At 48.0% G+C, this 27,162-nt stretch overlaps 1 protein-coding gene across 3 annotated transcripts in view; it reads left to right on the forward strand.

The window, feature by feature from the left end:
* Positions 1 to 27,162, forward strand: part of WNT9A (Wnt family member 9A) — a 63,379-nt gene that overhangs the window by 19,563 nt on the left and 16,654 nt on the right. For 2 of the 3 annotated variants that reach the window (XM_067530390.1, XM_067530392.1), the window contains exon 2: positions 21,246 to 21,505. In XM_067530390.1, the coding sequence (XP_067386491.1) occupies positions 21,246 to 21,505 (260 nt within the window). The remainder of the gene's footprint in view (positions 1 to 21,245; positions 21,506 to 27,162) is intronic. The other variant, XM_067530391.1, reaches the window with a different exon arrangement.

Consider the following 27,162-nt stretch of genomic DNA (forward strand, 5'->3'; position numbering starts at 1 on the left):
CCTGCATCCTCTTGGCCACGCTACTTGCATTTTCACTTAAATCTAGGGCAGCAAGACACCGTTTCACTTCTCTGCTGCTTTAGCCTGCTGGAGTAAAGTGAGAGTAAAGTGCTCCAATACCAGTACAGGGCCCCTCTTGAGCCAAGTGTCGTATCAAACTGCAAATGGAGGGATCATTAAAAGGAATCCTGGTCACTTGTGTTACTGCTTAGCCCAGGGGTGTCAAACATCTGGCTGACAGGCCAGACACAGCCCACCAACCTTTTTGGTCCAGCCCCTGGCAGCAGCGTGCTGCCATGACATCTCATGGCATTCTACTCTCTTGCACCGCCACCGCCAGATCTCACAGCGCCAGATCTGTGTACTCTGGCAGCAGTGCGTGGAGCGCTGTGTGCACGAGACACAGCGCTCCAAAAGCGGGAGAGGGACAGTGTGGTCTTGGAGCATCACGCAGTACTATAATTCTTAATCCTTGATCGATTCTTTAAATTGTAAAATAGTCGTATTGTAGAAGTGAGTCTACTGCAGTTTTTATATTGCTGATATCTAGCAAATAAACTAGAATACTACATAAAAACAGTTGTGCCTAGTATTTCAATTTATAGTCTGTACGGCCCACTTGAAGTACATTTAATTCAAATCTGGCCCGCCAAAGCAAATGAGTTTGACACGCCTGGCTTAGCCCTGGTCGTGGTTTCCACATTCGAAATACCGGTGAAACTGACTCTGATGGCTCCTAGCTTCAGACAGCTGGTGTGAGGGAACAGGATTTCTTTCCTCTGAAATCTTACTGAAAGAGCTGAGAAGCAGGGGAGGCGGTGGTATCCTGTCAGGTATGGGGTAACTTTCCAGAAAAGTGGACAACTTAAACTTCAGCTGCTGTCACAATACCTAGCCTTTAATGGTATCTCTCTCTCCCCCCCCCCCCCCCAAAAAAAAAAAAAAAAGTCTGTGGAACATTGAATTCACCTAAGTCTGGGAGAGCAGAGGTGGCATGTGATGCTGTGGGAGATTTCTCGTCCTAGTCTTAGCAGAGGTTCAAATTCAGAAGTGTCTTCTGAGATACAGCTGTGAACATTGGCAAGAGACAATCCATGTCCTCTAAGATGTGATGGCTGCCATGTGAGGGGCAAGAATGAAAGGAGTGAGGTTTTCAGAGCAAACGCTTCATAATGAGGCTGTTTCCTGACATCTAGCCTTGCAACAGATGGAATCTTACTGAAAATCCTTCGGTGTTTAACAGCCACCCACCTCCCTGTGCTCTTGAGAGAGCTGCCTGGGCAGGAGAGCCTGCCTGTGAGCAGCAGTCCAAATTCCTGGAAGGTGGGCCGTCAGCAGAACAGACAGGCGTTACTCAGGAGCACTCCCCCTTGTTTCGATGTTCAAAGGGCAGCAAAGTCGTTGAGAAACCAAGTGTTAAAACCTATGACGAAAGCATCCGCAATCCTCATTGCTACTGTTCCTTCAGTCTGCCAGGACCGAGGTTTATTTTGCCAATAGTTCTGTCACTTTCCAATCTCCCATCTCTTCCCGCCTGACATATCTCAATTCCTGTTCTCTGTTCAGCCCCATTTAAGAAATATGTGGACTGTTTGGGTGCTCATGGGAGCAGCTGGCAGTTGCACAGATGCTCTTCTGGGAACAAACTGCCAGTTTGCTTCGCTCAACCTCTTCACCTCTCTAAAGAGCCCCCTACAGGCATGACATGCTATGAAGAAGGGAACAGACACTGGGAACCAGTAACCCAAAGATTCCATCATGTTATCTTCTCTTGGGGGGGCCTTGAATTGCCTCTGCGGAGTGATCTTTAAACTCAATGCTCTGTAATCTCTTTGAGAATCTGCTGCATACCCACCAACAATGTGTTGCTTACTCATGGGCGTGGGGGGTGGATGAGGTTACCTTGTGGACTCTCTTTAGTCAGGCTTTAAGAAATGTTCTGGTCTTGACCCACATCTTGCTACTGAAGTTCTTCTAACTCTGTCAGCTTTCTTGACTATGTACACAGCATGACTTAAACTTTTGGCTTCAGGGGTTGAAATTCCTTGGTGGGATTCATCAGTGCAGAAATGGGTGGGTAAACATGGTCGTGATGTTAATACATAATTGCCTGGGTGACTTTGTTTCTATTCATGCTCAAAGCTCCTGAAGATCTTTGGTTACTATGAACAATAGTGCCTTGAATGTCCACTTTTGCCGTGTTCAAGCTGTGTTGGGTCCCAGCATCTGAGAGATGCAAGGTGTGTGTGGAGGGGTAACATATCTTTGACCAAGAAGTCGGTCCAATAAGATATTACCCCACTTTGTGACAAGAACATCTTGAGACACATGGGAGGCCAAGAACAGGCTTGGTCTCACTGGAGTTTGGTGGCAAACCTCACTGGATTGAGCAGGGTCAAGAGTTGGCCCAGCATGTGTCAGAGCTTTGATTAAACGAATGTTGGGCTGGAGATGATGATGATAGATGCGGTGGAAGGGGAGGGTCATGCCCCCTCAATCTGCAGTTGGAGTCTCCTTCCTAGTCACTGACCTTCTTCCCTCCTCCCAGCATGCACAGGGGCTGGGCTACATATCCAGCATCTTTAGAGATCCCTCAAAGGGTGTCGCATGGGGCCACAGTGTCCTGGGGAATGAGGAGGTATAACAAAAGCAGCAGGACCACGGGGCAAATGTCAGTTCTCCCTTCCCCCCACAAGAGCTGCAGAGCTTCATTGCAAACACCTCTTGATATCTTCAGATCAAGACTGGATGCCTTTCTAGAAGCTAGGCATTAGCCATACACCAGTTACTGGGCTTAGTGCAGGGGTAACCGGGTGGAAATTCTAGGAGGTGTGATATACGGGAGGTCAGACTAGCTGATCAGCTGGCCCTAACCTTTTGAGAAGGTAGCATAGCCTGGGGCGGTTGTAGTGGCTGACCTGCAGAACCGCCTTCCTGCAGTGGGAATCCCTGGGTATGGCAGCCCCAGGACCAACCTTCCCTCCCCGCCCACTTAAAACCAGTAGACCATAGGCACTGGGAAAATTCCACCCTACTGGAACCCTGTAGGAGAATCTCTAATGGGATTTTCTAATTAACCCCCTCCCCCCTGTAGTCCCTCTTAGGACAATGGGAGGGAGTGATCTGTATCTGCTGACTGAGTACTTTTCTATTCTACGTAAGCGGTATCTTACTGATGTGACCTGTCTAGATCTGGGCTGCCCTGCTTGGCTGGATGATGCAGATATAAGGCCCAGGCTTGTGGTGGTTTCAGCTGCCTTCAGTCTGTTAGCTTGACACAGAAATGACCTGCTGTGCTACACCGCTCCCTAGATGGCAGGGAGCGTGCTGGCTGTGCCACAGACACTGAAACAGAGCTGCTAGGCACGCAAAGCCCTAGCCTTCTCGCACACCACTGCTTGATGGGGTCCCACAGACGGAAGGGGTGGTTTTCCATTGCTGCAGTAAATAATCCCCCTCAAGAGATGGTAGCGAAGTCAGAGCAGGCAACTGCTCTCTTGGAGGCCACTGCACCCTGATGTGCCGGTTCCATAGCCCAGTCTGGCCTGTGGCTGTGTTGGCATGAATCCCCTGCCTGCAGGTTTCCCTTGAATTGCCACCTGTCGTGGCTACCACTGGAGCCCCTTGCTAGCAACAAACTGCTACTTGGCCTTTCGTTCCTAGTTCCCAAGTTGCCCAGCCTTCTTAGCAACCTGCTTCCAGGCTGCTACCACTCGCCTTGCTGCTTCTGTTCATGCAGCCTCCGGCTGATAGAAATTCAAAATGATGTGGAGGAAATGGTCCAGAGTTACTGCTTCCCCAGGCTAGGCCATACGTACAGGATGGGAGACTACATTCGTTGTTCCCATTGTATACGTTCACATTTAGACACATTGGTTGCTTGTGCCCCACTTACCGAGCAATCCAGATGGCTCTGAATCCAAGTCCGGTCCTCTTCGTTATGTACCGTTGAGCCAATTTTTGTGTCCTCTGTAAACTTTATCAGTGATGACTTTTTATTTCAGTGTTTTCCTCTGGGTCACTGCTAAAAATGTTCAATAGAATAGGGCCAAGAACCAAGCTGAGACCTCTTTGTTTGGCCAACAATACCCCCAGAGTTACTGCTAGGCCATACATACAGGATGGGAGGCTACAGGCAACAGAGGATCCCTGCAGGAAACCGACCCGCTACATGCCCATTCCCCATTTACAATTATGTCTTGAGCCTATCGGTAGCCAGTTTTAATCCACTTAACGTGTGCCATGTTCATTTTAGGGAGTTTTAGTTTTATTAATCAAAATGTCATGTGGTACCAAGTCAAACTCTTCACCGACGTGGAAGTGTGTTGCATCACCCCGATTACCTTTATCAACCCAACTTGTCATCTCACCTTGGGAAGGAGCTGGGACTCTGTCACTTAAGAACAGCACGCTGTCACTTTCCAGTGTGTTCAAATGGCTCCCTACCAACAAATAGCCATGTGCAGGTCTTTCCAGCTAGAAAAATCTGTCTCCTGTGGAAACCCTCCCCCCCCCCCCCATGCTCCCTCCTTTCCCCAAAGGGTGGGGGGGCTACAGAAACTGCCTATCTCAAGAAGATCCTTCAGTCTGTAGGGCAATAGTACAAATCCAGCCTCAATTGGTAGGGATGGTGGGGTAGCTGAGCACGCTGTTACTTTCCAGTGTGTTCAAGAAATGAATCCACTGGTAGTGCCTGTGCAGTCCAGTGAATAGGACGCTAGACTGAGTGTCTAGATACCTGGGTTGTTTCTGGCTCTGAGACCTTTGGCAAGTCACTTCACCTCTCTCCTGTACCTTGGCTTCCCCATCTGTAAGCTCTGAGGGGTAGGGACTGCCGCAATATCCTGTCTGACACATTGGGCCGTGGTCTCTCTCTGCTCTAAGTGCTGCTGTAATGCAGATAATTCAGACCAGGCAAAGACTAAACTGGCCTGAATCTGCCACTCTCCCATAGGTGGTCTGGGCATAAAAGGAAAGGATATAGGAGAAGGCTGGAGGGTTGTACTGTTGCCTATACTTGGTTGGAAAAGACTTATTTCCAGGGCTATCCAGATTAACTTGTAGTGCCTGGGTGCCCTAGTCCTAAACCAGGACCTCGTGGTGCTAGGTGCTGTACAAACACAGAACAGAGATGACCCCTTCTTTGGGCAGAACAGATACCCTGCTTAAAATAAAAGTTGTGAACCAGTTTGATAACCCAAGGGGCAGTTTATTTGCAGGCTGGTGACCAGATGACTTTACCTTGGTCTTGTAGTACAAGGCTTACCTTGTGTCTAAATGATCTCATCCCACCATATGACAATCTTCCTGGAATAGTGTCTCCTTAGAAACAGTTTGCTCCGCACACAACCTAAGTGTATTAGATGCTGTGTTATAGGAAACCCTGAGTGCTACACATATTGACTGACCACTCAGTTGGATCACATGCATGACTTTTTCTGGTTTTCATAGCTCTTTAAAATCTGAGCAAACTACAGGTCTGACTTATTTTCAAGCTGTCCACTTCAATTTTATCACTTAAAATACTCTGGAAATGTAGAGACTTGTATTTAGTTGAAAGTTCTTCAATGTGGAGGAAAATTCCAACTTGGCTAATATTTGGTTTGTGCTTGGATTAGCTGATGGGGAGGGAATAGATTTGATAGATTTGCCCTTTATCTGTTCACATGGATGCATGAATGATCCAATAGCAGAAAGTCTCTGCTGGGATGGAACATCCTCACCTGGGTCCCAAAGTATAGCAGTAAGCTTGTAACACACAAAATCAATGCCTGGGAGTCTCAATCCTGGCTATTAACTATAACCTAGGGTTTAACTATTCACTTGACTCCTTTTATCAACTCCAGTTCCATTCATTCATCCAGTTGCCACTCAATACTGCTTGTTATAAGCTGCCGGGACACTTTCAACTTCTGCTGTTTTGAGGTTGGGGGCCAATGACAGATCCCTTTCTCCACCTGGAAAACCTGGCGTATAGCAAATGGGCAAAGTGGCTGAGGTGTTGCTGTTGGTTTTTGCTTGGTCTGTGATTACAAGTGTAACTTGCACTTGCAGTGCTTTGAGGAAGTGAGGGGGTGAGACTTGTAGGTGAACTCTTGAGCTTGGGGAGCAGGGTAAAGAATATTGGAGGACTCACTATCTTCAGTGTAAGGAGAACCCAATGAGTGCTGGTCCTTGGAAGACCTCAGCAAATCCAAGCACCACTATAGGGAGGAGAAATGAAGATGGGGCTGACTCACTGAACACCAGTTACACTGGATATTTTCCAGTCCAAGTGAAGAAAGAAGCCCATCTGGTCCAGGTGACCAGTGACTGATACAGAATCAGAGCTCTTTGGTGCTAAAAGAGCATTGTAATAAAACTGAACTATTGAGTTGTACTTCATGAATCAAATAGATACACTAGTTTCTAGCAGTTTGTTTTAAAGCAATGAGGCTTCTACCATTTCCTTGGCCTTGTCTATAAACTCGCAGTATCCTCCCTCTGGTTTTTGCTTTTTAGCTAAAACTTGTTCAGTTGGTAAAACTTCCCCTCAACCTGTATTTACACCCTTGCTCTCAAATACCACCGTACCATTGTGCTACTAACACCCTTCAAACATGTCCATTAACCAGCTGTACTACGTATAGTTAAACCTTCCCTGTGTCTCCAGCCCCTTGACCTCTCCTGTGAACACGCTAGCTTTTTTCTGGCGTTGACCCGAATGCTATGTTCCACATCTTGTCATCCTAGTCCACGCAGGAGGATAGATTTCATAGATTTGTTTTTAGGAGGGGGATTGTTTCACGGCTTCTGGTTACTTCCTTTTTGGCATTATGGCTTTCCAGGTTTTGCCCTTTTTAATCATCTTTCCCTAAATGCATGGTATAACTAATCTGAATTCCTGCCACCGTCTCCAACCTGTCTAGATTCCTTGTCATTGTCCCTTGCTTGCTGGGGGAGAAGTGGGAGAATTCTACCTTCTGCCCCACTGAAAGGAGGGGAATGTTGGTATCTGTCCAGCAGCACACAGCAGTGACAAGTACAGAAGACCAGTGAAATGCCGGCTCAGATTGCAGTAGCTGACTGGACGTGTCTCACTGTACCGTGTATCTGTTATTGTAGAGCTGGTATTTGCAGAAATGGCATCCCTTCTGGGGAGAGTGGGGAGGCATTTCACCCATGGGTCTAGGGTAGTGATTTTCCTCTTCCCATACTGTGACCCAGCTTTCCATTCCAGGAGTCCCTCCCTCTTGCTAATATTTAGATGGTAGAAATGAGGACAGCAGTACAGGGTGTCCAGACAGTTTTATCCCCCCATTGCTTTGTGGCTCACCAGTAGTCCATGGACAACAGCTTGTTGGGTGGGTAGTTTTGGGGGCAGGGAGAACCTGCACATATCAACATTTTAGGCCTTGAAATCTGAGGGAGGTGACTTAGGCAATGGGCTAAGAAAATACTCATGTGAAGTGTATTTAGGTGTAACCCCCATCAATCCAGCTGAGTTCCTTGTCTCCCTTTGGCAGCTGAGCCAAGGTCTGTTTGCTACCATCTCTTGAGCTGTAGGACCTGCTCTGTTAGGTGAAGCAGTAGATGCTCATGCTCTTATATCCGAGCTCCCCAGCTCAATCTCTACAGACCTCTTCTGGACAGTGCCACCCCGGTCGGGTTCAGGAAGGAGGAGAGTTCTCACTTCTTCTCTGCAGAAGATTGGATTAACTAGCTTGAGAGGTCTCTTGGCTTGTTGGCAAAGGGCCAGATGCTACCATCTGATAAAAGTGTACAACTCCGAAGACTCCGCTGGGAGTTGCACACCTGTATTAAGGGTCAGAATCTGATGCCAGGTGTATAGATTTCCCCCCCCTTCCCTTGACATGGGCACTCCTTGAAATCCTGCTAGTAACTTTGGCCCACCACCTTCTAAATGGGGGGAGGGGGGGGAGAAGTGGGTGTTAAGGGTATACTAGTTTTAGATGGTTCAGGTTTGTTCCCAGGGCGCATAACTAGAACAGCAACCTTTAGTGGGAGTATGGGGACATGTCTCATGAAAGCTACTGGACTGACATTATTCTTTTTGTGTTTGAAGGGCGGCTATCTCTGAAAAGCATCTCTATAGAAATGGCCTGATGTGGTTGCATGTTTGCTGGGTCTCCTGGATTTCTTGCACACACTGCATATAAACTGTTTTTATCTTTCAATGACTCTTGTGTGATCTGTTGACCCTATTTGTGCATGCACTGGTGTCAGGGAAAGCATGATTTGACGGCTGTGAGGTAACGCTGTTGGCCTAACAGAGGCCTAATTTGGCCTGCAGAGCCTCTCTTGATGGGGGGTGTGTGGTGGAAGGGATCCAGCTTGATGATGGTCTGGATGTGTTTATGGGGCTGGGCTCTACAGGGGCAGATTCTTGTAACATGAGGTGAGATGTAAGCACTGGCTCCCACAATATATGTTGCTGGCTTCTCCCCCTTGAAAAAAACAAATCACTTCAGGGTAGAACCTCACTCTAAGGGAAATGGCAGAAGCACCATATTTTGAGAGGTTTGGACAACTATAAGGAACAATGCTGTGTTGGAGTGGACAATGGGTAACTTTGTAATAGGGCTTTCTCATCTGCCATTTCTCACCCCTTACACACCAAGATTATGAATTGAATGGGCTGTGTGTAACACAACCACCTCATGGCCTCTGTATTTGGGTTGATCTAATTCAGGATGGCAACGGTCCCTGAATCAACAGCTTTGGGCTATTTTTAGGTGGTGAAAATCTGCCATTGGCACCGCCAAAGGCATTTACAAGTAGCAAGCTAATTATGTAAATGTACATTGTCCACTTTAAGAAGGTTTTAACAACCTCCCAATGTGGTTGGGAACTTGCTATGTTTAACACTTGGTTGATTCTGGTTTGTTTGGATTATGTAGCCAATGTATTAACTCCCCCCCTGCCCTCAAAAAACCATACAGGAAGGCAACGCTTGTCTTAATACATTTGGTCTGCATGGTTTTGGATAATGGATCTTTCATTTTGACTGACCTGCGTACAGGGCTGTGAGCATATGAAATGCCGGGCAACTGCAGACCCGGTGAGACGCTTCATGTGGAATAATGGGCAGCAGTTCATTCCTTCCATGCTGGAATTAGGGCTCTTTATACAAACGTGCTAAGTAAGAACCATCCCTGCCCCAAAGAGACTTCTCTGGTCAGATCCTAGAGAGACTAAAGGTAGGAGAAAGGGGGTGTTATCCCTATTTTACAGGTAGACGGGAGGGGGAAATGAGGCACAGATCAGCCTGACTATTTTTTTCCTCCCCAATCCACCCCCCAAACATGCTGAGCACCCAGTGAAGTTCATGACCAGCCCAGCTGTAAGCACTGAGCACCTCTTGAAAATTAGATTAAGTGACATGCTCAGGGTTGTCCAGGAAGTAGCTGAATGCTTCAACCAGATTATTTACTTTTACTCTTCTCCTTGGCTATGAAGGGTGGGAGTGGCTTCTTGTGGCAACAGCCAGCATCTGGGGGGTTGGGAGGACACCTTTTTTTCAGTACCCAGCTTCACCATCAACTTGGCATAGGGTCCTTGGCAAATCATTTCACCTCCTTTTGCCTTCTAGACATGGAACTCAGTCAAGTCAATGGAGCTACTAGCAAGCTTAAAGGTGGGCATCCACTGGAGCCCTGCAGCGGGACTGGGATCCCATGGGTCCTGCAGGACCCACAGCCATAATAGGACTCCCCCGCTCCTTCTCCAGGAGGCTGTCGCTGGATTTATGTATTGGTGGTTACACCACGCTCATGACACGTAGGTGAGCACCTTCTAGTAGCTGATTTTAAGTGATGTGCTGAACATCGGCCCTGTTCACAGCGTTGCTGTCGCTGCGTTGGTCCAGGAATGCTAGAGAGACCAGGGAGGTGACCATTTTCAATGGACCATCTTCCGTTGGTGAATGACCAGCTTCTGAGCTACACGGAGCCCTTCTTCAAGACTGTCTCACTCAAAAGCTTGTCTTTCACCAACAGAAGTTGGTCCAATAAAAGATATTGCCTCACCTGTCTGGTCTGTCTCATCTGTCACCTATTTCCCACTTTCTCTCCCCATCTCCTTACGGGGAGAATTGGATGGGCACTGAAGTGGTTTTAGTAGGGTTTTGTGTAATGCTGCTCCATGTGTTACAGGTTAAAGTGCATCTTGAACTCAGAGCCAAAAAGGGGTGAGGTCTGTTAGTTCTTTAATTCCTGAGTGAGTTCATTCCCCAGTGCAGGACTGGCCTCAAAGCTCTGCTTCCTGCACAGCTATTGACTCTCATTAGGTTGTCTTTTAGAGTAATGGGCTAGGTCTTGAACTAGTATAACTCAGTAGCTCCATTGACTGAATCCACTTTAAGTTTACCCAGAGCTTGACCAGACACAGTAGGGTGCATATGATTTTGCTATATACAATTGTTAGTAATAACGCTTCCACTGATAGCATCAGAAGCTTGTAAAGACCCCTTCAAGGGAGACTGGTGTATTAGTCTCTGAATTTCATCTCCTGACTGAGTGAGGCGAGAACCAGATACTGCACTTGTAACCCACTCCCTTCTCGGGTTCAGTAAGAAAAGCCTATGCTATCCCCAAGCCGTAACCCCCGTTCATGCAGCCTATTCTCTCCAGTGCCCCATAGGTTTGTTTTTTCACCTGTTGAGATTTCAGACCTGCCACGAGGATAATATGACATTCGAGTCAGTGGCTGAGTGAAATAGCTATCGCTGCTGTGCAGCAGAGGAATTGCAGAACTGTAAACTGCTCCCAAAATAGAGCAGATGAAGTGTCAAACTGCCCAACCATCCAAATACTCGACGATCTGATCTCCATGGGCCATAGGATGGGGAAGGGTGAACAGCTTGTGATGGGGCTGAGTGGGATGGGACTTAGCGGAACAGAAGGGGGTTATGTGGAAGTCTTAAGGCTCGAAACTTTTCGGAAGGATCTGAAATGTCTGGATGAATCCTATTGACTCTTCTTTCCCATCTCCACTTGTGGGTCCCAGTTGGAACATAAGTGCTGAATACAAGAGGAAAGCCTGTTGAAGTATTTCTGGGCCAACCAAAACCTGGGGTACAGGCTTAGAAAGCTCAGAGCCAAAACTTTTGAGACTTCATATTGCCACAAAACCTTACCTTATTTAAACTGTTGTGTTCTGAGCACACTAGTTAAGCTGAGGATATCTCTGGTTGATTCAAGGAAAACGGTTACTTTTGCTCCAAGGAATCCTCCTGCGAAGTTCTGGCTGAGCAAGGGCTGTATAATTATCTGCATCTGAATAGTTCAAGCTGTGTTCAGGAGGAGAGTAAGATTTATGGCCTGCAGATTTGGGGAGGGTGGAAGGGGAGAGGCCAGTGCTTTGCATGACGTCCATCATGGAGCTGTTAAATTTGGGAGGCGAGGCTTAACAAAAGGCTGGCTGAGGTGTTAGGGAGACAAATGAGTGATTCATTACAAAGTCAGATGTGTTCTTTGGCACCGCAGCGGACAGAAGAGACTGACATTAACACATGGCGTGCTGCAAGGATTATTGGAGCTGGGCCATGAACATGTCCTGAAGAACTGAGGGTTGGCTTGATTCATAAAGAAATCCTCTGGAAATGCAGCAGAATTGCCACCAATACAGTTCCTCCATCTAGTGTCTTCTGTAAGCCAAGCAGCAGTGACTCCCAACCACTGTCTCAGTAGCAGCAAATAGCCAAAAGGCCTATCCAGATGTGCCCTTAACATCTTACAATTAAAGTAATGGGCCACGGGAAAATAGCCATAGGTGATGCCTAGCATCTTGATAAAGGTGACTTAAGTGGGGACGAATCATATTTGGATTGTGGCTTATCCAAAGCTACACCATAAACTAGTAGCAAAGATTAGAAACCATCTCGGCCTTCTGATTCCTAAGCCTGTCTCATCCACTGACTACACAGGGCAAGAAGGGAAGCATAAAGCATCTGTGGGTAAGTCCAGTCACTCACTCTGCTGTTATACACCAGCCTCTACTCTCATTTGCCCAGAGCTGTGTGGTCTTTGGAGGGCTAAATTGTGGCATTCCACTGTCTTGTGTATCAACACTTCTTTGTGAAGTAGAGTTGGGCCAGTGTGCAGATCTGGATAGGGTGGGGGTTGGATTGTGGCCTCTTTAAGGGTCAGATGCGTATACCCTGGCTTATGTCCTTCATACCCTGCTGTGTCCTTTGTAGCCACATTGGAGAAGAACTGAAATCAAAGTGCCTTTATTTTACGTATGAAACAAACCATGGAAAGCTGTTGGGCTAAAATCTGTCGTGGATTATACTGGTGGAACTCCATTGTCAATGGAGCTGGACTGGTTTGTACAGCCGTGGGCCATGTCATCTGCTGGCATATGATCACTACTGCTGTGATTGCTCATTCTTGTGAGATCTCTAGCCACAAAGCTCCCATCAGCCTTCCCTTCTCTTGGTGAGTCAAAGGGGGAAGGGCGATGACTCTTGTCCCAGCTTCTACTGCAACTGTCCATCTCCCACTGCACTTGCTCTGCTGAAGACAGCTGTCAATTCTGGAGCCTTTGTCCCCAACAATGGGGTGCTGAAGGGGTTAAATTCCTTCCCCCTCCCTAGGGGCCCATTGCATCTCCCTCCACTGCTTTCTTCTCATGCTTCCCTGTACCAACACCCTCTAGCTACACATTGCCTATGATCTAGTGGGATCCGTGCCAAAAGGAATGATGTTAAGCCAAAAAAAGTAGTCGGTGGAATAATTAACAGTACCGGGTTGCTAAGAATTTTTCAGAGTGGGGAGGGAGATATCCAAGAAGCTGTCCAATCAATGCAGGTGAGAGGGAAAAGGCTGAGGTGAGGAATAAATCCTGGCGCACACTGCGGAGGGCGAAGCTAATGCTGTCTTAAATTGGGAGTGAAAGCTCTCTGGCCCACGCATTCCACTGGCACCAGAGTTCACCAGTAGGTTTTAAGTTGAGTAAAAATCCTCCATAAATCTAGCTGATGGTTCTCATTCCTGAGAGGATGAAAGTGGGGGGTGGGGGAACGGCAAAACCCTACTCGCTTACAAACAGAATGGGTTGTTCCAGTAGATTTAGGTCACTGGGAGCTGTGGGTGCCATGCTACTAGAAGCTCCCAAATGAGGGAACAAATGTAGTCCTCGAAAAACCAACTGAAGAATGCGGCAGTAGTTCCAAAGCTGATATGTGGCAGGGAACTGGTCAATCCTCTGGTATGAGCTGCACTAAATGCAAGACAATGTTGCAAAGGCCAGTTGAGCCAGAGTCTATATGCACCCATGTCTCATGTTTCCACGCTGGTGAACCTCCACTCTGCAACCAAAATTTCAGAGGGGAACTTAAAATAAAGGGCTCTTGTGAAAGCAGGTGGGAAATTTCCTGAACAAGGTCTTCTGTGAAGACTAGAAGTCTTGGGCTGGGCCTACGCTTAAAATTTAGGTCCACATAGCTATGACACCAAAATCCTCACTCTTGAGCACCATATCTGTTGACCTAACCCCGGTGTAGATGCAGTTAGGTCGATGGAATAATGCTTCCATTGACCCAGCTACCGTTGCTTAGGGAGATTGCTTTTCTACAGCAATGGGAAAACCCTTTCTGTTGTAGGCAGTGTCTATGCTATGGGCTGTAGCTATGCTGCTGGAGCTTCTATAGCATAGAGAAGTCCATTGCCTTATTCACAAGGCTAAGTACCGGAACTAGCAGTCCTGGGTTTGGTTCCTTGCTCTGCTGTTTAAGTATCTGCATGCATAGAAGATGAGGATTGGAAAGGACCTCAGGAGATCATCTAGTCCAACCTCTGCTCAAAGCAGGACCAACTCCAACAAAACCATCCCTGCCAGGTCTTTGTCAAGCCGGGCCTTAAACCTCTAAGCATGGAGACTCCACCACCTCCCTAGGTAACCCATTCCAGTGCTTCATCACCCTCCTAGTGAAAATTTTTCTTAATAGCCAATCAAGACCTCCCCCACTGCAACTTGAGACCATTGAGCTCCTTGTGCTGTAATCTGCCACCACTGCATGGGCTTGTATCTTCCCCATCTGTAAACAGGTGATACTGTCCTACCTGAAGGGAGTGCGGTGAGGGTTAATGCTTTATTTGTAAAGCTGTTTTGAGGTTCTACATATGGAATGGGCTATGGAAGTTTGAAGTGTTTTCCATCTGGTTGGCAGGAGGCAAAAATCTTGCCTTAAGGCGTTTTGGTCCTGCAGCTCCTAAGCAGAAATGCACCCTAATGAGAACTTCAGGGATTCACCATCTCATTGGAACTGAAGTGAGGCAAAAGTTCAGTTTTGTTGGCTCATGCAGTGAAGCCTCTATGCTTCAAGGGCTAAATTTAACCCTCCATCATATACTAACCATCCACTTCAGTGGTTTGCATAGGGGGAACTGAGGGCCCAGTTTTGCCCCCCTGTCTTTGTGCTTTACATTCCAGAAGGCACTTAATGGTGTTAGTTTTTCCTACTCTACCTAGGCCAACAATTGTTTGGTTGACACCCATTCGGGTCTGATCCCCCTAGTGGGAATTGCAGCTGAACTGGTCCAATCCAGCTTCTTACCAATGTCAGACGGCAGCTCTGGGCTGGAACAGGTTCCAACCTTTTGAAATATAAAGGGAGGGGAGAACGAATGTTTGCTCCTGGGTCTCTTGCCCAGCATGTGTTAGGCAGGCCTATTTAGAGGCAACATGGCGGAGTTAGGTCTTGAGAAGCAATTTGGAGGAGAAGCTTTTGACCTGGCTCCAGAAGGGTATTCTGTTCACAATGCCAGCTTCCACTGCCCATTGCTGGCAGAACACCTGGGAAGGGTGGGTAAGCAGGGTGGAGCTAAGCTGTGAAAGGCTTCAACGGTAAGGTAGCTTATATTTCTTGAGTAGAATGGGGAGTGAGTGGAGGGACTTGAGGAAGGAGAATGGGGGTGACATGGCCAGACTAGGAAGATCCTCTTTGCAGCAGTGCTTCGAATATACCTGACTGGGGCACGGTAGGTGTTGGGAAGGCCAGAGAGGAGGTGGTGGGTCTAGTGAAGAAGGAAGATGAAGGTCTGGATGAGTTCCAGTGGTGTAGACAACGAAGTGGCTAGACTTGGAGCTTGTCTGCATGGAGACTTGGCTTGCATCAAGCCAGGGTGCGAAACAACAGCACAAGGCACTATGAACTTTCCACGTGCAGAAGCAGGGTTCACACAATGGTTGGGCAGGAAGCCAGCTACTGTAGATTTACACCTCTGTCTGCCGCCCACTTAGTCTCTGTATAAACAGTCATGTGGGTTTGCTGAAGCTATGGGGCTGGGCACTTGGGAGGATAGAGGTGGTGACAAGAAAAAGGAGGCTGTGGGCACTTTAGGAGGCAAAAAGATGAGCTCAGCTTTAGCCATATTAAGTGTGTGCTGCTGAGAGCTCCTCCATGAGGAGAGGTCAGAGACTGAGGGAACTGGGTGGAAGTGGACAGGCCAGGAGGGGAGAGGGGAATCCAACCACCAATTTACACAGAGGACTGTTCAAGTCCATGGAAGAAGATAACCCTGATGGGGGGGAGGGGGCAAAGAGAAGAGGAGGAGGCCAAGGATGGAGTCCTGGGGGCATCTCGAGAGTGAGGGAGGACCCTCTGAACAAAGGAGCAATTAGGAGGCTAACCATGAGAGAATGGAGATACAAAAACCAACGCCAGATGGGATTTTGTGAAGCCGATGAGTCATCTGTGTCAAAGGCCATTAAGAGGTTGAGGATGGAGTAGAGGCCCAGAGATTTGTCCATCCTAAATTGACTGAATTTGGTAACTTGCTGGCTAAGTGCTGTGTATTGCTAGGAACACATGACACTAATGCTCTATGATCTGCATTTAGCTGCCTGTTGGTCAGTGGAGTTTATAATGTTGGTTCTGACCCCTAAAGCCCCAACTGGTCTGGGATCTGTCTGCTTGCGATGTCCCCTGCTGTGGCAGTGTGACACAGGGAAGAATTGATAGGGGCATTCAACCTAGCCCTCCCTTAGCATATAACAGAGGGAGCTCCTGACAGAATGTTCTTGAGGAGCATGGTGTTTGACTTGCACTGAGATCCCCAGAAGGCCAAGAAATCTGGGCTGAGGCTTGGAGAGGATTTTATTTGGGGGGAGGTAAGAGGTTTTTTGTGGTAACCAAAGTGGAAAAGCTTCATTTTTGGGCTCAAATCTGGAGAATGGTGGTGGTTTGCTACTTCTGTTTGTGATGGATTGTGTGGGTGGGGTGGTCCACATTGGATTACAGCTGTCATGAGCATCTACATTCTGGGATAAGCATCTCGTGTTCTAGAAGCTGGCATCTATTTAATGCACTAGCTGGCTGGCTACTTCTGGGAAAGTTATGAAGAGGAGGGAAAAAATCCCCAATTTGGAGTTGCCTGAAGGCTGGAAGGAAAAGGACATGTGGTCCAGTGTGAACTAGTGTCTGGCTTTCTCTACTTGCTGAGTCACTGGGCTGTGACAATCTCTCATATTGGACCCAGCAGAGTTGCCTCTCAAAGCATTTTTAGACAAAAGGGAAGGGCAGATAGGAGGGCAAGAGGTGCTGGTTTAGACATTAAAGCTGCAGGCAAAGTGGGCTGGTGGGTCAGGGACTGGACTGGGAGTCCATGCTGGACTGGACTGGGAGTTCCATGCTGCCCACTGTGACGCTGAGCAAGTCACTTGACCGTTCTGTGCCCCCCTCCCTCCTTTGCCTTATCTTGTCTTTTTAGACTAGGCTCTTTGGATAGTGACTTGTTGTTCCTTTCTCTACAGCACCTGGCACAACGGTGCCCCAGCCAAGTTTGGGGCTGTCGGGCACTACAGCAATGCAGATAATTCTAGCAGAAATCTAGGGTGTAATTGAGAGTGGAGGCGTTTCCCTGAACAATCACAGCTTCTCCTAGGACGAGATTATTATTATTGGTGGGTGCTGGAGGTGGACTGATATTAGTCATGCTTCACCATGCAGCACGCATCCTACTGTTAAATGCATCATGTAGTTGGGAACCATCAAAACTAGTGTCTTCCTTTTTAGAGATGCCAGCATTAGACCTGATTTAAATATTGCAATCAATTCTTGGCTCAGTTGTGCCCAGTCCTACTATGCAAAAAGTTTCCCTCTCTCAGCTCAAATTGCAGCGATCCATGCTTCAAGATTCAGCCCTGCTTTCACTAGGAAAACTTCCAGCTCACCATAGCATGCATCACACTGACAGCCAATAAGTCCCTAGGCGGCTGTGTTTCTGTGGCAATGTGGATTTGCCTGATCTTCTGCAGACACTACTCCCAAAGGAGCCTTGTTTTTTAGACAGGTTCTAAGCCAAAGCCTTAGTTCCCTACCTAGTAAAATTATTTAGTGTGACCAGTCCAAGAGGCAGGGCATCTGCGGAAGCTAGCAAGTGCACTCCCAGGTTTGACATGATTGGGAGTTGCCTGAGCCCTGCCACAGCCAAGTTGAGCTACGTTTCAGCAAGAAAATAACTCTGCCTCCCCCGTACCAGGCTTGCTGAATTCAGCATTCCACTCCCAGAGGTACCTTCTCTGCAGGGCTCTTCTTCCAAAAGACACTTCCCTACTGTAAATCTCGACTACTTCTTCCCACCCCCATGATATTTACCAGTCCTTACAGGAAAGGAGCAGTTGGGAACAATCCAAGCTTCAGTGGACAAGCATTTTCCCCTCCCAGCGCCCTCAAGCCAAAATAACACAATCCCAGGTGGCAGTTTCTTTACGAACACCGATTTGGAAGGGGGTGAACTCCTCTCGCCTTTACAGAGCCCTGGACTCCTTTGGTGGGAACAGCTCAGCCTCTGTGCAGAGCTGAGGGCATTTGACTCTGACACCGTGGCCTCACAGGACCCCACTCAGTGTAGGTTGAATGAAAGGGTTTGATGGGATTAGGAAGGTGCCATGCAGTGGCAGCTCTAAGCCAGCGTTTCAGGCAGGGGCATTGACCCTCCTTGGGGCAGAGGGGGTGTGTGTGGATGGCACTTTTTTTTTTTAAATGCCACCTCCGCTCTTTACTATGAGGGTCAGACACCACAAAGTCCTGATACTGCTAGTTTGATGCCCCCGACTGGAATGGGCATAGATCCTGTGCTACGGATACCTATTACTGGATGCTGCATCACTTGCTCCATGGGAATTCTTCATCTGGAAGAGTTTCTTTTTAACAGCTAGGAGAGGCAGACTTCATTTTACTGGATTTCCCTCCCCCCACCACTCTTTTGTCTGATCTGAATCCTTTTTTGGCCCAATAGCTGCTACTGACTGTAAGTATGCGTCGTTTATGAGGTGCCCTTTTTTGCTTTGCTCTTTCTTTGGTTTAGGGTTGTTTGAGGCCAGTGAAATGGTTGTGTGAAAACGGACTTGTCCATTACTCACTGATCACGAGCCTCACTGAATTGAGCGTAACCTGGGAAATTTTCTAAAGCTTAGGCCTGGTCTACAGTTAAAACTTAAGTCGGTGTAGCTGTGACACTCAGGTGTAGGGGAAAAAAAATCTATACCCCAGAGCCCTATGGCTATGCCCTAAGTAACCCTAAATCTGTCAACCTAGCTACCGTCGATTTTGGAGGTGGAACTCCTACAGTACTGCAGGGTCATAGCAATGGTGCTGTCATAACTCCCATCATGTAGCCAAGCCCTTAAGGTCAGAAGTCCCTCCTGAAGTGGTTGGAGGGAAGTAATGCCAGAGCCTAGGCTAATGAGCAAAGAGAAGGGCCAGCAAACGGGCTGAGATACAGAGAGTTGACTGGACACAAATGAATTTTTCTGCTCCTCCCTAGAGGAGGGGGGAGGGTCCTTCCACAGCTGGACTCTGAGTTAATGTGTGGCATGGCGGCACTGCTGCTACCCTGTTGCGCTTGCATGGTGGACAGTGATGTCTATCTGGCACCTTTCCCTAAAACTCTCTTGGGGGTGAGCAGGCAGCAGTAGTAATGGTAGAACTAGAGTTGTGGTACCCACCTTGGCTGTAAACTGCAAGCCCCTATGGTCAATTCTGGCAGCATCTGGGTAAGACACTTTGCACAGAGTTGTTAAAAGACAAAGTTGAGTTACACCTGATCCACTTAATGCTTCAATATTTCACAGTTTCTTTGGCTTTCCCAGGCACTAATCCCATGCAGCTGCTAGAGGCCTGAACGGAGTCTCGGGGTTTGGAGTGCGATGCTATCTCTGTACTCTTTTTAAAGGCTGAGTGTTTCAAGAAGTGACTGACTATTTCAGGAGCCTGGATTTTTACTTTTGCTCCACTAGACACCTTGAATGCGTCTTATTTTCAGAAGATGCTGAGCACCTGCCCTCAAACTCTGTTCTCTTTAAGGTGTCAAGTTGGGCCCTGGGAAACTGAGGCACCAAAAGTCACCAGTCACTTTACAAAAATCTTAAATACATGGATGGTCTCAATGTCCATGGATGGCTGTGTCCATCACTGTAGCATCTGACTGCTACACAATTCGTGTAGTGTACATCTTCTGGAACATTGCATGGAGTGGTACCAGATCAAGTAGATGGGTAAATGGAGACTGACTTTGATTTTAAAAAATGTTTCACTCCATCTTTCTTGTCTTAGATTTGTGTATACCTCTTGAGTTGTTAAGTGTAGAACAACCTTTAGAGCAAATAGGCTGATGGATCTCAGGGGTCAACTGACCCATAGATTTTTATTGCAGCATTTAAATATTGCATGTTCCAGTAAACTGTTAATTGGCTTTTTTTAAGAGGTGACTTTAGAGCGTCCCACAACTTGCCCACTCTCAATTAGGTGAGATGCTCCTTTTCCTCAGTAAGTAGAGAGCCCTGAGCATGCATTTTTGTAGCCCCATTCAAATGAACGAAACATGGTGGTAGAGCTGGCCTCAACTTTTCCAAAAAGGCAATTTTTAAACAACTTTGTTTGGAAAGTGTTTTCTGGGGAAATACTTTCTTGAACTTATTGGTTTTTAAAATCACTTTGTTTTTTCACTTAACAGTTTCCCTTCCTTTATTTCTTGCCCCTGTTTTTCCTTCAGTCACTTTAGGAAATCCAAATACTTGGAAGGTGACCAAGAGGTTTTTTGGGGGGCAGGGGAGAGCAGAACCATAAACAAAAGAGCAGAAACAACTTTGGAAAAACAAAATGGGTCCATTATCGAATCCCACGGAAGGATAACTTTTGACTTTTGTGAAATGGCTTTCAATGTTTCAGTCCCCTTTACTGGGTGTGAGGGCTTAGATCAGGACTTTGAATACAAATCTCCTTGTAAAGGAATATCTTGGAGTTTGTGCCCCAGCTGTTGGCTCGGGGTGAGTGCCTGCTTGGTAGAGTGAATCTTAAGGTATAATATAGGGTTCCTCCTAAAAATTAAAACAAGTATAGTTGCTGCAAGACAGGAAACTTACCGTTCTAGAGCTGTGCTATTTTAAACTAAGGAAGTGATGGCTCTTCTCCCTGCCCTGTCTTTGCTTCTATCCTTTCTCCCCTCATCTTGAGACCTGTGAAAGGTCTGCAAGTTTTGAAACCAGCAGTGTGTGCTTCAGTGAAGGCAAATGCCCAGCCCTGCACTTGCTCTGTGTCTGTGCGGGGCTGAAATTTTCCAGCAAGTTTTTAAATTTTGGCTTCAGTAATTCTGCCTTTTTGGCTTGGGGGGTGGGGGGATGTATTTTCAGATCCCTTGAAACCCCACATAGTGATTCCCATTGACTGACTGCATTGGCACCTGGCCGGAAGAGGGCAGAACCAGGAGAGCAGGCTACTGCAGAGCAACCAACAAACTGCGTACGCTTCCAGCAGATGTTCCCGCAGCTTCTCTACTGCCAGCCTGGTGATGGGCCAGCAGCCAGTCCCTTGACACTGGGAAGTCTGCTGGCTGCTTTTGCTGCACACTGTACGAGTCAAGGACCTTGTGCTTGAAGGGGTTGACTCTTATTCCCCCGCCTTCCCCCCCGTAAAGCTTCCAAATCTCTTAACTTAGGGGAACAAACCTGAAAACTAAAACCTCTTGGCAGCATCACCTACAAGCGAGGCCTGAAGCGGGGTGAGTTAGGAGAGGTGATGGCTCAGCGGGTTCTATACAATGGTTGCAGAGCCATAACTCCGTATGTGTTCTGTGCCTTTCCCTCTGCCCCCCAGCTCCTGTGGGGCAGGGCGTCTCATGCCAGCAGCTGGCACCAGCGAGAGATGTTAGGACATAGCTTGTGAGAACGTGGTAGCTGTCTGTTTTCTGACGCGGCCTTTTTTTCCCCTTCCCCAATCCTGTGCCCTGGTCTCGTCACAGGCTGACTGGGAACGAACCTCTGACCATCCTCCCTCTGACTTCAGAAATGGAGGAAGCGGCCATCAAGGCCCATTACAAAGTGTGCGACCGCCTGAAGCTGGAGAAGAAGCAGCGCAGGATGTGCAGGCGGGATCCAGGGGTGGCAGAGACCCTGATGGAAGCCATCAGCATGAGTGCCCTGGAGTGCCAGTACCAGTTCCGCTTCGAACGGTGGAACTGCACCCTGGAGGGGCGCTACAGAGCCAGTCTGCTGAAGAGAGGTAAGCAAGGGTGACCGGGGGGAGGGGACTTCTTCTGCCCGCTCGAGAGCACAGTGGGTCACTAGATCGGGTGTGTTAACAATGGATGCAGTTGTATGCTCACACTCTTGCTACCACTCTACTTCAGTGGCATTTCACAGATGGGCTCATTGGGCTAAAATATCTGCCTTCTGTGTGGTCTCTCACCCTCCTGGGTTTAACAGAGTAGAATTTACAATCGTAGAAGATTAGAGTCGGAAGGGACCTCAGGAGGTCATCTAGTGCAACCCCTGCTCAAAGCAGGACCAACCCCAACTAAATCATCCCAGCCAGGGCTTTGTCGAGCCAAGCCTTAACCTCCTAAGGATGGAGATTCCACCACCTCCCTAGGTAACCCGTTCCAAGGCTTCACCACCCTCCTAGTGAAAAACTTTTTCCTAATGTCCAACCTAGACCTCCCCCACTGCAACTGGAGACCATTGCTCCTTGTTCTGTCATCTGCCACCACTGAGAACAGCCTAGCCCCATCCTCCCTGGAACCCCCTTTCAGGTAGTTAAAGGCTGCTATCAAATCCCCCCCCCCCTCGCTTTTCTCTTCTGCAGACTAAACAGGCCTAGTTCCCTCAGCCTCTCCTTATAAGTCATGTGCTCCAGACCCCTAATCATTTTTGTTGCCCTCTGCTGGACTCTCTCCAATTTGTCAGATTTCTCTCTAAGGTAGGAAAGACTCCTATTAAACTATGGAACTTAGAGAGATGCCTGAAGAATACTCGCCTTACAGACCAAAATGCTTTGTGATGAATCTCCTCCTTAAAATGAAGGCATGAGAGCAGGATGTGCCTAACGGCTTCAGTTTCATGAAAGGGAAATAAAGCCCAAATGAAAGGGTATAGAGGAAATGCTCAGTCCGCTTTGCCATGTCCTAGTGGAAATTAAGTGGCAGTGACAGCATCATTTCATTCAGGCCTAGTTGCCCAGACCTGGAACAGTTAAAGGACAGTATGGCTGATTAACTTATGCCTCTCATTCTGCTGCTCTGGAGAGCAGAAGTTAAGAGGTGTGGATGGTGGTGAGTCTTGGCATTCATGTAACCATGTGTGAAGGGAGGGAGCCAAATCTGACTGATACTCCAAACACGTGAAGCTAGTTGGAAGAGGCAAAGATCCAGTTCGTTTCCCTAACTGAAAATATGGTATCTTACAAAGGGCTCAGAGATCCCTGAGTGAAAAGGGGGTCTCTGGAAGGGCAAAAACCCACTTTAGACTTTTGGTGCCCCTTTAAAGTAGCTAAGAAATGCTACACCCATCTTCCAGAGTCAGACACCAGAGACTTTAAGTCAAAGGCCATTCCATCCACGAGAGAGCTGGCAACGGAACCCAGGCGTCCTGACTCTCAAATATGTGTTTGGTGGCGTGCTGACACGCTCTTCTAGCCAGGCATGCAACTGCACATCTGCATGCAAAATGACATCCTCCAGGCAGCATGACCTTGTGTGACGTGTGCTCACGCTGTGTGAAGGATGCCATTTTGTCTGGGGGTTGGATGGAATCATTCTGCAGGCTCGGCCGATCCTGGGGCACGAAACGTGTGCTGTGCACACAGGAAGGCCACGCTGCTGCATTTGCCCTAACCCTGAGACGCGGCCCTCCTTCTCACCCATCTTCACGTAGTACAAAATGTAACGACTCGAAGCACTGGGTCTAAACTGATGTGCTGCCTTTGGCTGTGTGGAGCAAGGAAAGCCCTACGAAACCCTAGATGCGGAGTCTGAACTACGAGACGTTTAACAAGATCTCGGCTTGCCAGAAGTAGCCCTGGCTAATGGAGCTAACAGCACAAGCTCTTTCTTCTACTGACATCTGGAGGCCGCAGCCTGCTCCTTCTGGCTGAGGGCTGGCTAGTTGGACAGCCATTATTGTATTAAAGCAGCTTGAATTTTAGCAGCCTTAAAAAAAAAAAAGGCTTTGCCTACCTGGCAGGTTCCAGTAGTCTGCCGGCCGCCTCGTTGCTCTGTTTGATTTCTTTGCAATCATCTCTGCCCTCCATGGAGGCTGTAAATCCTGCAGATGTTGTTCCTGTAGCACAATGTGCTGCCCTTTGAATCTTTCACTCCTCCACATGGAGTTTTTTGGTTCCTGTCTCGGCGTTGCAAGAGCCAATGCCCTGGGGCAAGGAGGAACGTGCGTTATCTAGCAGTTACTCAGATGTGCCAGCATGGGGATTTTTTTTTCCCCTCCCTTGGAGTTACTGCATCTTTGAAGGAGGAGAGAAACTTGCCTGTCTTCTCCTCTGTATCTTCTGTTCAGTCACCAAAGTGCCTGATCGCTGGGTTGTAAATTCCAGATAAGTGGTCCTTTTTTCACAATAAAGTCCCTTTAACTGTATCTGTTATCCTCTTTGGATACCCTTTTTGGAGACTTGCAAGTGATCTGGAAATGGCTGAAACTGGATCGCCGTGGATGAGTCTCTCTAGACACTTGAGGTTAGAATGCCTGCATTGATTTAGAGACTATTATCTTGTTACAAAATATCTTGGTGCAATCAAATAGTGTGCTGCGGAGATGGCTCGAATTTTGGCCAGAGCCAAATGTCACATGAACTTGACTGAACTGGCTGAGCTGAGAGTGAGACGATACGCAGGCCGATGGGCATTGGGAATCTGAGTCTCAAAGGATGGAGGAGGGAGAAGTGGAAAATAAGCTTTTATACCTAATGGGTTGGTTGTGAAATTGACCTAAAGGAAGCAAGCTTACACTTGAGTTTGTCACTAAGCGCTGTTGTGGCAACCTGCCAGCCAAACGATCCCTTCTCACCAAATTCATTTTCAGGCAGTGTTTTGATGGGCCCTGCAGTGCACAGAGCCTCGGCTGTTTTATCTGGGGCTTGTTGCACTCACAGCGCATCCAGGGCAGCGTTGCATTGTCAAGGCTGAGAAGCCAGATGCAAAAATGCTTGTCTCTTTTCTAGCATGGCGATCGCTGGCTGTTTCATGGTGGTTGTGGCTAGAGATCCTGGGGGGAATGCCATCCACAGAGTATCTTTAATCTCCTGTTCCACCGAGTGCTTTATGCCATCCTCATTTCCCTACTTCACTGCCCTGACAGTGGCATCAGCAAGACTCCGATGTCCTACTCAGAAGCATCGGCCTCTCTTGTGAGCTAAAGGCGGTACTTTTAGCCATATGGAGCCTATGACACACAGCCGAGCCGTTTGGAATCCTGCTAGTGGAAGGCAGCGGTACCAATGCAATCTTATTTGCATGTTATGTGTACAAATGGTCGCTCCCTAGAGCGGAGTGTTCCTAAGACCCTTACAAGAGCGTGTCTCGCCGTGTATCCCAGTTGTCTGGATTTAAATACAGAACCGCCCCAGAGAAGGCTCTGTGGTGGCCAGCCCAGCTCACCCTACACACCTAGTAATCTCAGCCAAATCCAGATTATCCTCTGTCCTGCTCACCGTCTGATGTGAACAAGTTGCCACAAACCCATAGTGGGGTGTTGAGGGCTCCCGTTTATTTTTTGCATTCTGTAATGCATAATCTTTTTCCTCCTAAGAAAGGGGGGTCTCCTGTGGCAACTGAGCCGACCCCTGCCATGATGTGAGCGTGTCTGCAGCTCTGATATGTTAGCCTGCTTGAGATGGGCCAAATCGGGGGCTCTGTGGTCTGAGCAACTGTCCCCTTCAGCTACTGCCCCCTTGAGTGTTTTTGGGTCTTGTAACACATCCAGAGTCGAGCCCGGCTGTACCGAGATGAGACAAGCCAGTGAATGCTGCAGCATGTGGAACTGGGGTTTCAGGAGGTGGCGTGCCTCTCTGCATCCCGAGGTGGGGAAAATGTCCCTGGCTAAAGATGTTTAGCTCCGCATAGCCTGCTTTAAAAAAGGGGGGGAATGGGGCAATGGAAGTTCACTCACCAAGAACTCTGCCTTCTCCTGGCTAGGCAGGGCAGAACTGCTTTCCTGCCCTCCGTGGTGGCGACGTCTCTCTTCCCACAATTCAGTGCTCTCTCCACAGCTCAGCCTTCTGGCTAGGTCCCCCACTTCTGGGGTATCCGTCTCGCAGGAGCAGTTGTCCGGAAAGTGCCTCCCACAGTCATGTGCTACTGCCCGATGGCTGGTTGGGGAATCCCCAGGCCCCCCCTCCGCACTGCGTTCCAGCCCAGGGACTCACAAGCCAGCCGTCAATCCCTACACACTCCTCTTCCTTGCTGCTGTTCCCTCGGCTTCTTCCTACTTTGCCCTCTCAGTCTCTTTCCCTGCAATTCCTCTGGGGTTGACCCTTCCAAGACTAGGATCCCAGGGCTTATTCTCCTGCTCCTCCCCCGGGGTTTCCTCCTTCCTACCTCTTCTCCCTGAGTGACTACAGCCTGTCTCCTGCTACTACAAACTTAATCCCTTTCCCAGCTTCTCCTGCAGCTGGGCTTAATCAGCCATTAGTATTTATAAATCCCTGGGCCTCCTATCAGATCCTTTTAGCCAACCTAACCCCTCCAGTGTTGGTGTGGGCAGTACACCCCATCACATAAAGCTGTGATAACTTAATACCTAGCTCCTATTCAGTGCCTTCCATCAGCAGAGCTCAACATGCTTCTTCAATCTGTGTTGTGTTTATCTTCCCAATACCCCTGTGAAGTGTGTGTGGGGGTGTTATCCTCATTCTACAGATAGGGGAACTGAGGCACAGAAGCCAGTGATGTCATGCCCAAGGTCACACAGGAAGTCTGTGGCAGAACAGGAAATGGAACCTGTCTTTCAACTTCAAGGCTAGTACCACTGGACCCTCCCGCAAGCCCCTGCTGTCAACCCGTCTCTTCCAGGGATGGAGCGCTGTGGCTGGGAATGTTAAGGCAATGCGAGAACTGGTGTTGGGCCGGTGCCCTGTAATCTTACTTCTGAAACGACAGCTTTGAAGCTGTACAGGACTAGAAGTCATCTGGCAGTGTCTTCATGCATGTCCTCAGATGACACACCAGCCACAGCCACCCTCCCCTTGAGTTATTGACAAGATAAGGATTCTTGAGTCGGATCTAGAAACAGATGTCTGGGGTCTGATCTCAAATATGCCTAGGTCCCCTGCTATCCATTCACGTCTCCATCAACTCCTTGCATAATCTTGGGCCAAATGGCTTAACCTGTCTGTGCCTCAGTTTACTCTACCTGTGAAATGGATATAATCGCTACATATAAGGGGGTGTGCGTGCGCACAAGACTTTCACCTGCACATCTACTAATGTAATATGTGCCAGCAATGCCCCTCTGCCGTGTACATTGGCCAGACTGGACTATCACTATGCAAAAGGATAAATGGACATAAATCAGACATAAAAAAAACATCCATAAACCAGTTGGAGAGCACTTCAATCTCCCAGGGCACTCTGTGGCTGACCTGAAAGTTGCTGTACTTCTCCAAAAACCAAAACCCTTCAAAAACAGACTTGAAAGAGAAACTGCTGAGTTAGAAATGATCTGCAAACTTGACACATTCAAACTGGGTTTAAACAGGGATTTGGAATAGCTCTCATTACAAGAAGTAATTTGCTCTGATCATCCATTCTCACCTCCTACTCAATGGTTGTAATTAGGCCTCAAGTACCCAGCTTTTATCCACCTACCCCATTTTTATCTATGCCCTTGGTTATGTTGCCTATGTTACCTATTTGCTGTATCATTTCTATCAAC

The sequence above is a fragment of the Emydura macquarii genome, unplaced genomic scaffold (genome assembly GCF_026122565.2).
Source record: "Emydura macquarii macquarii isolate MOO-44397 ecotype Brisbane River unplaced genomic scaffold, CSIRO-AGI_Emac_v2 contig_3080, whole genome shotgun sequence".
Lineage (NCBI taxonomy): Eukaryota > Metazoa > Chordata > Testudines > Chelidae > Emydura > Emydura macquarii.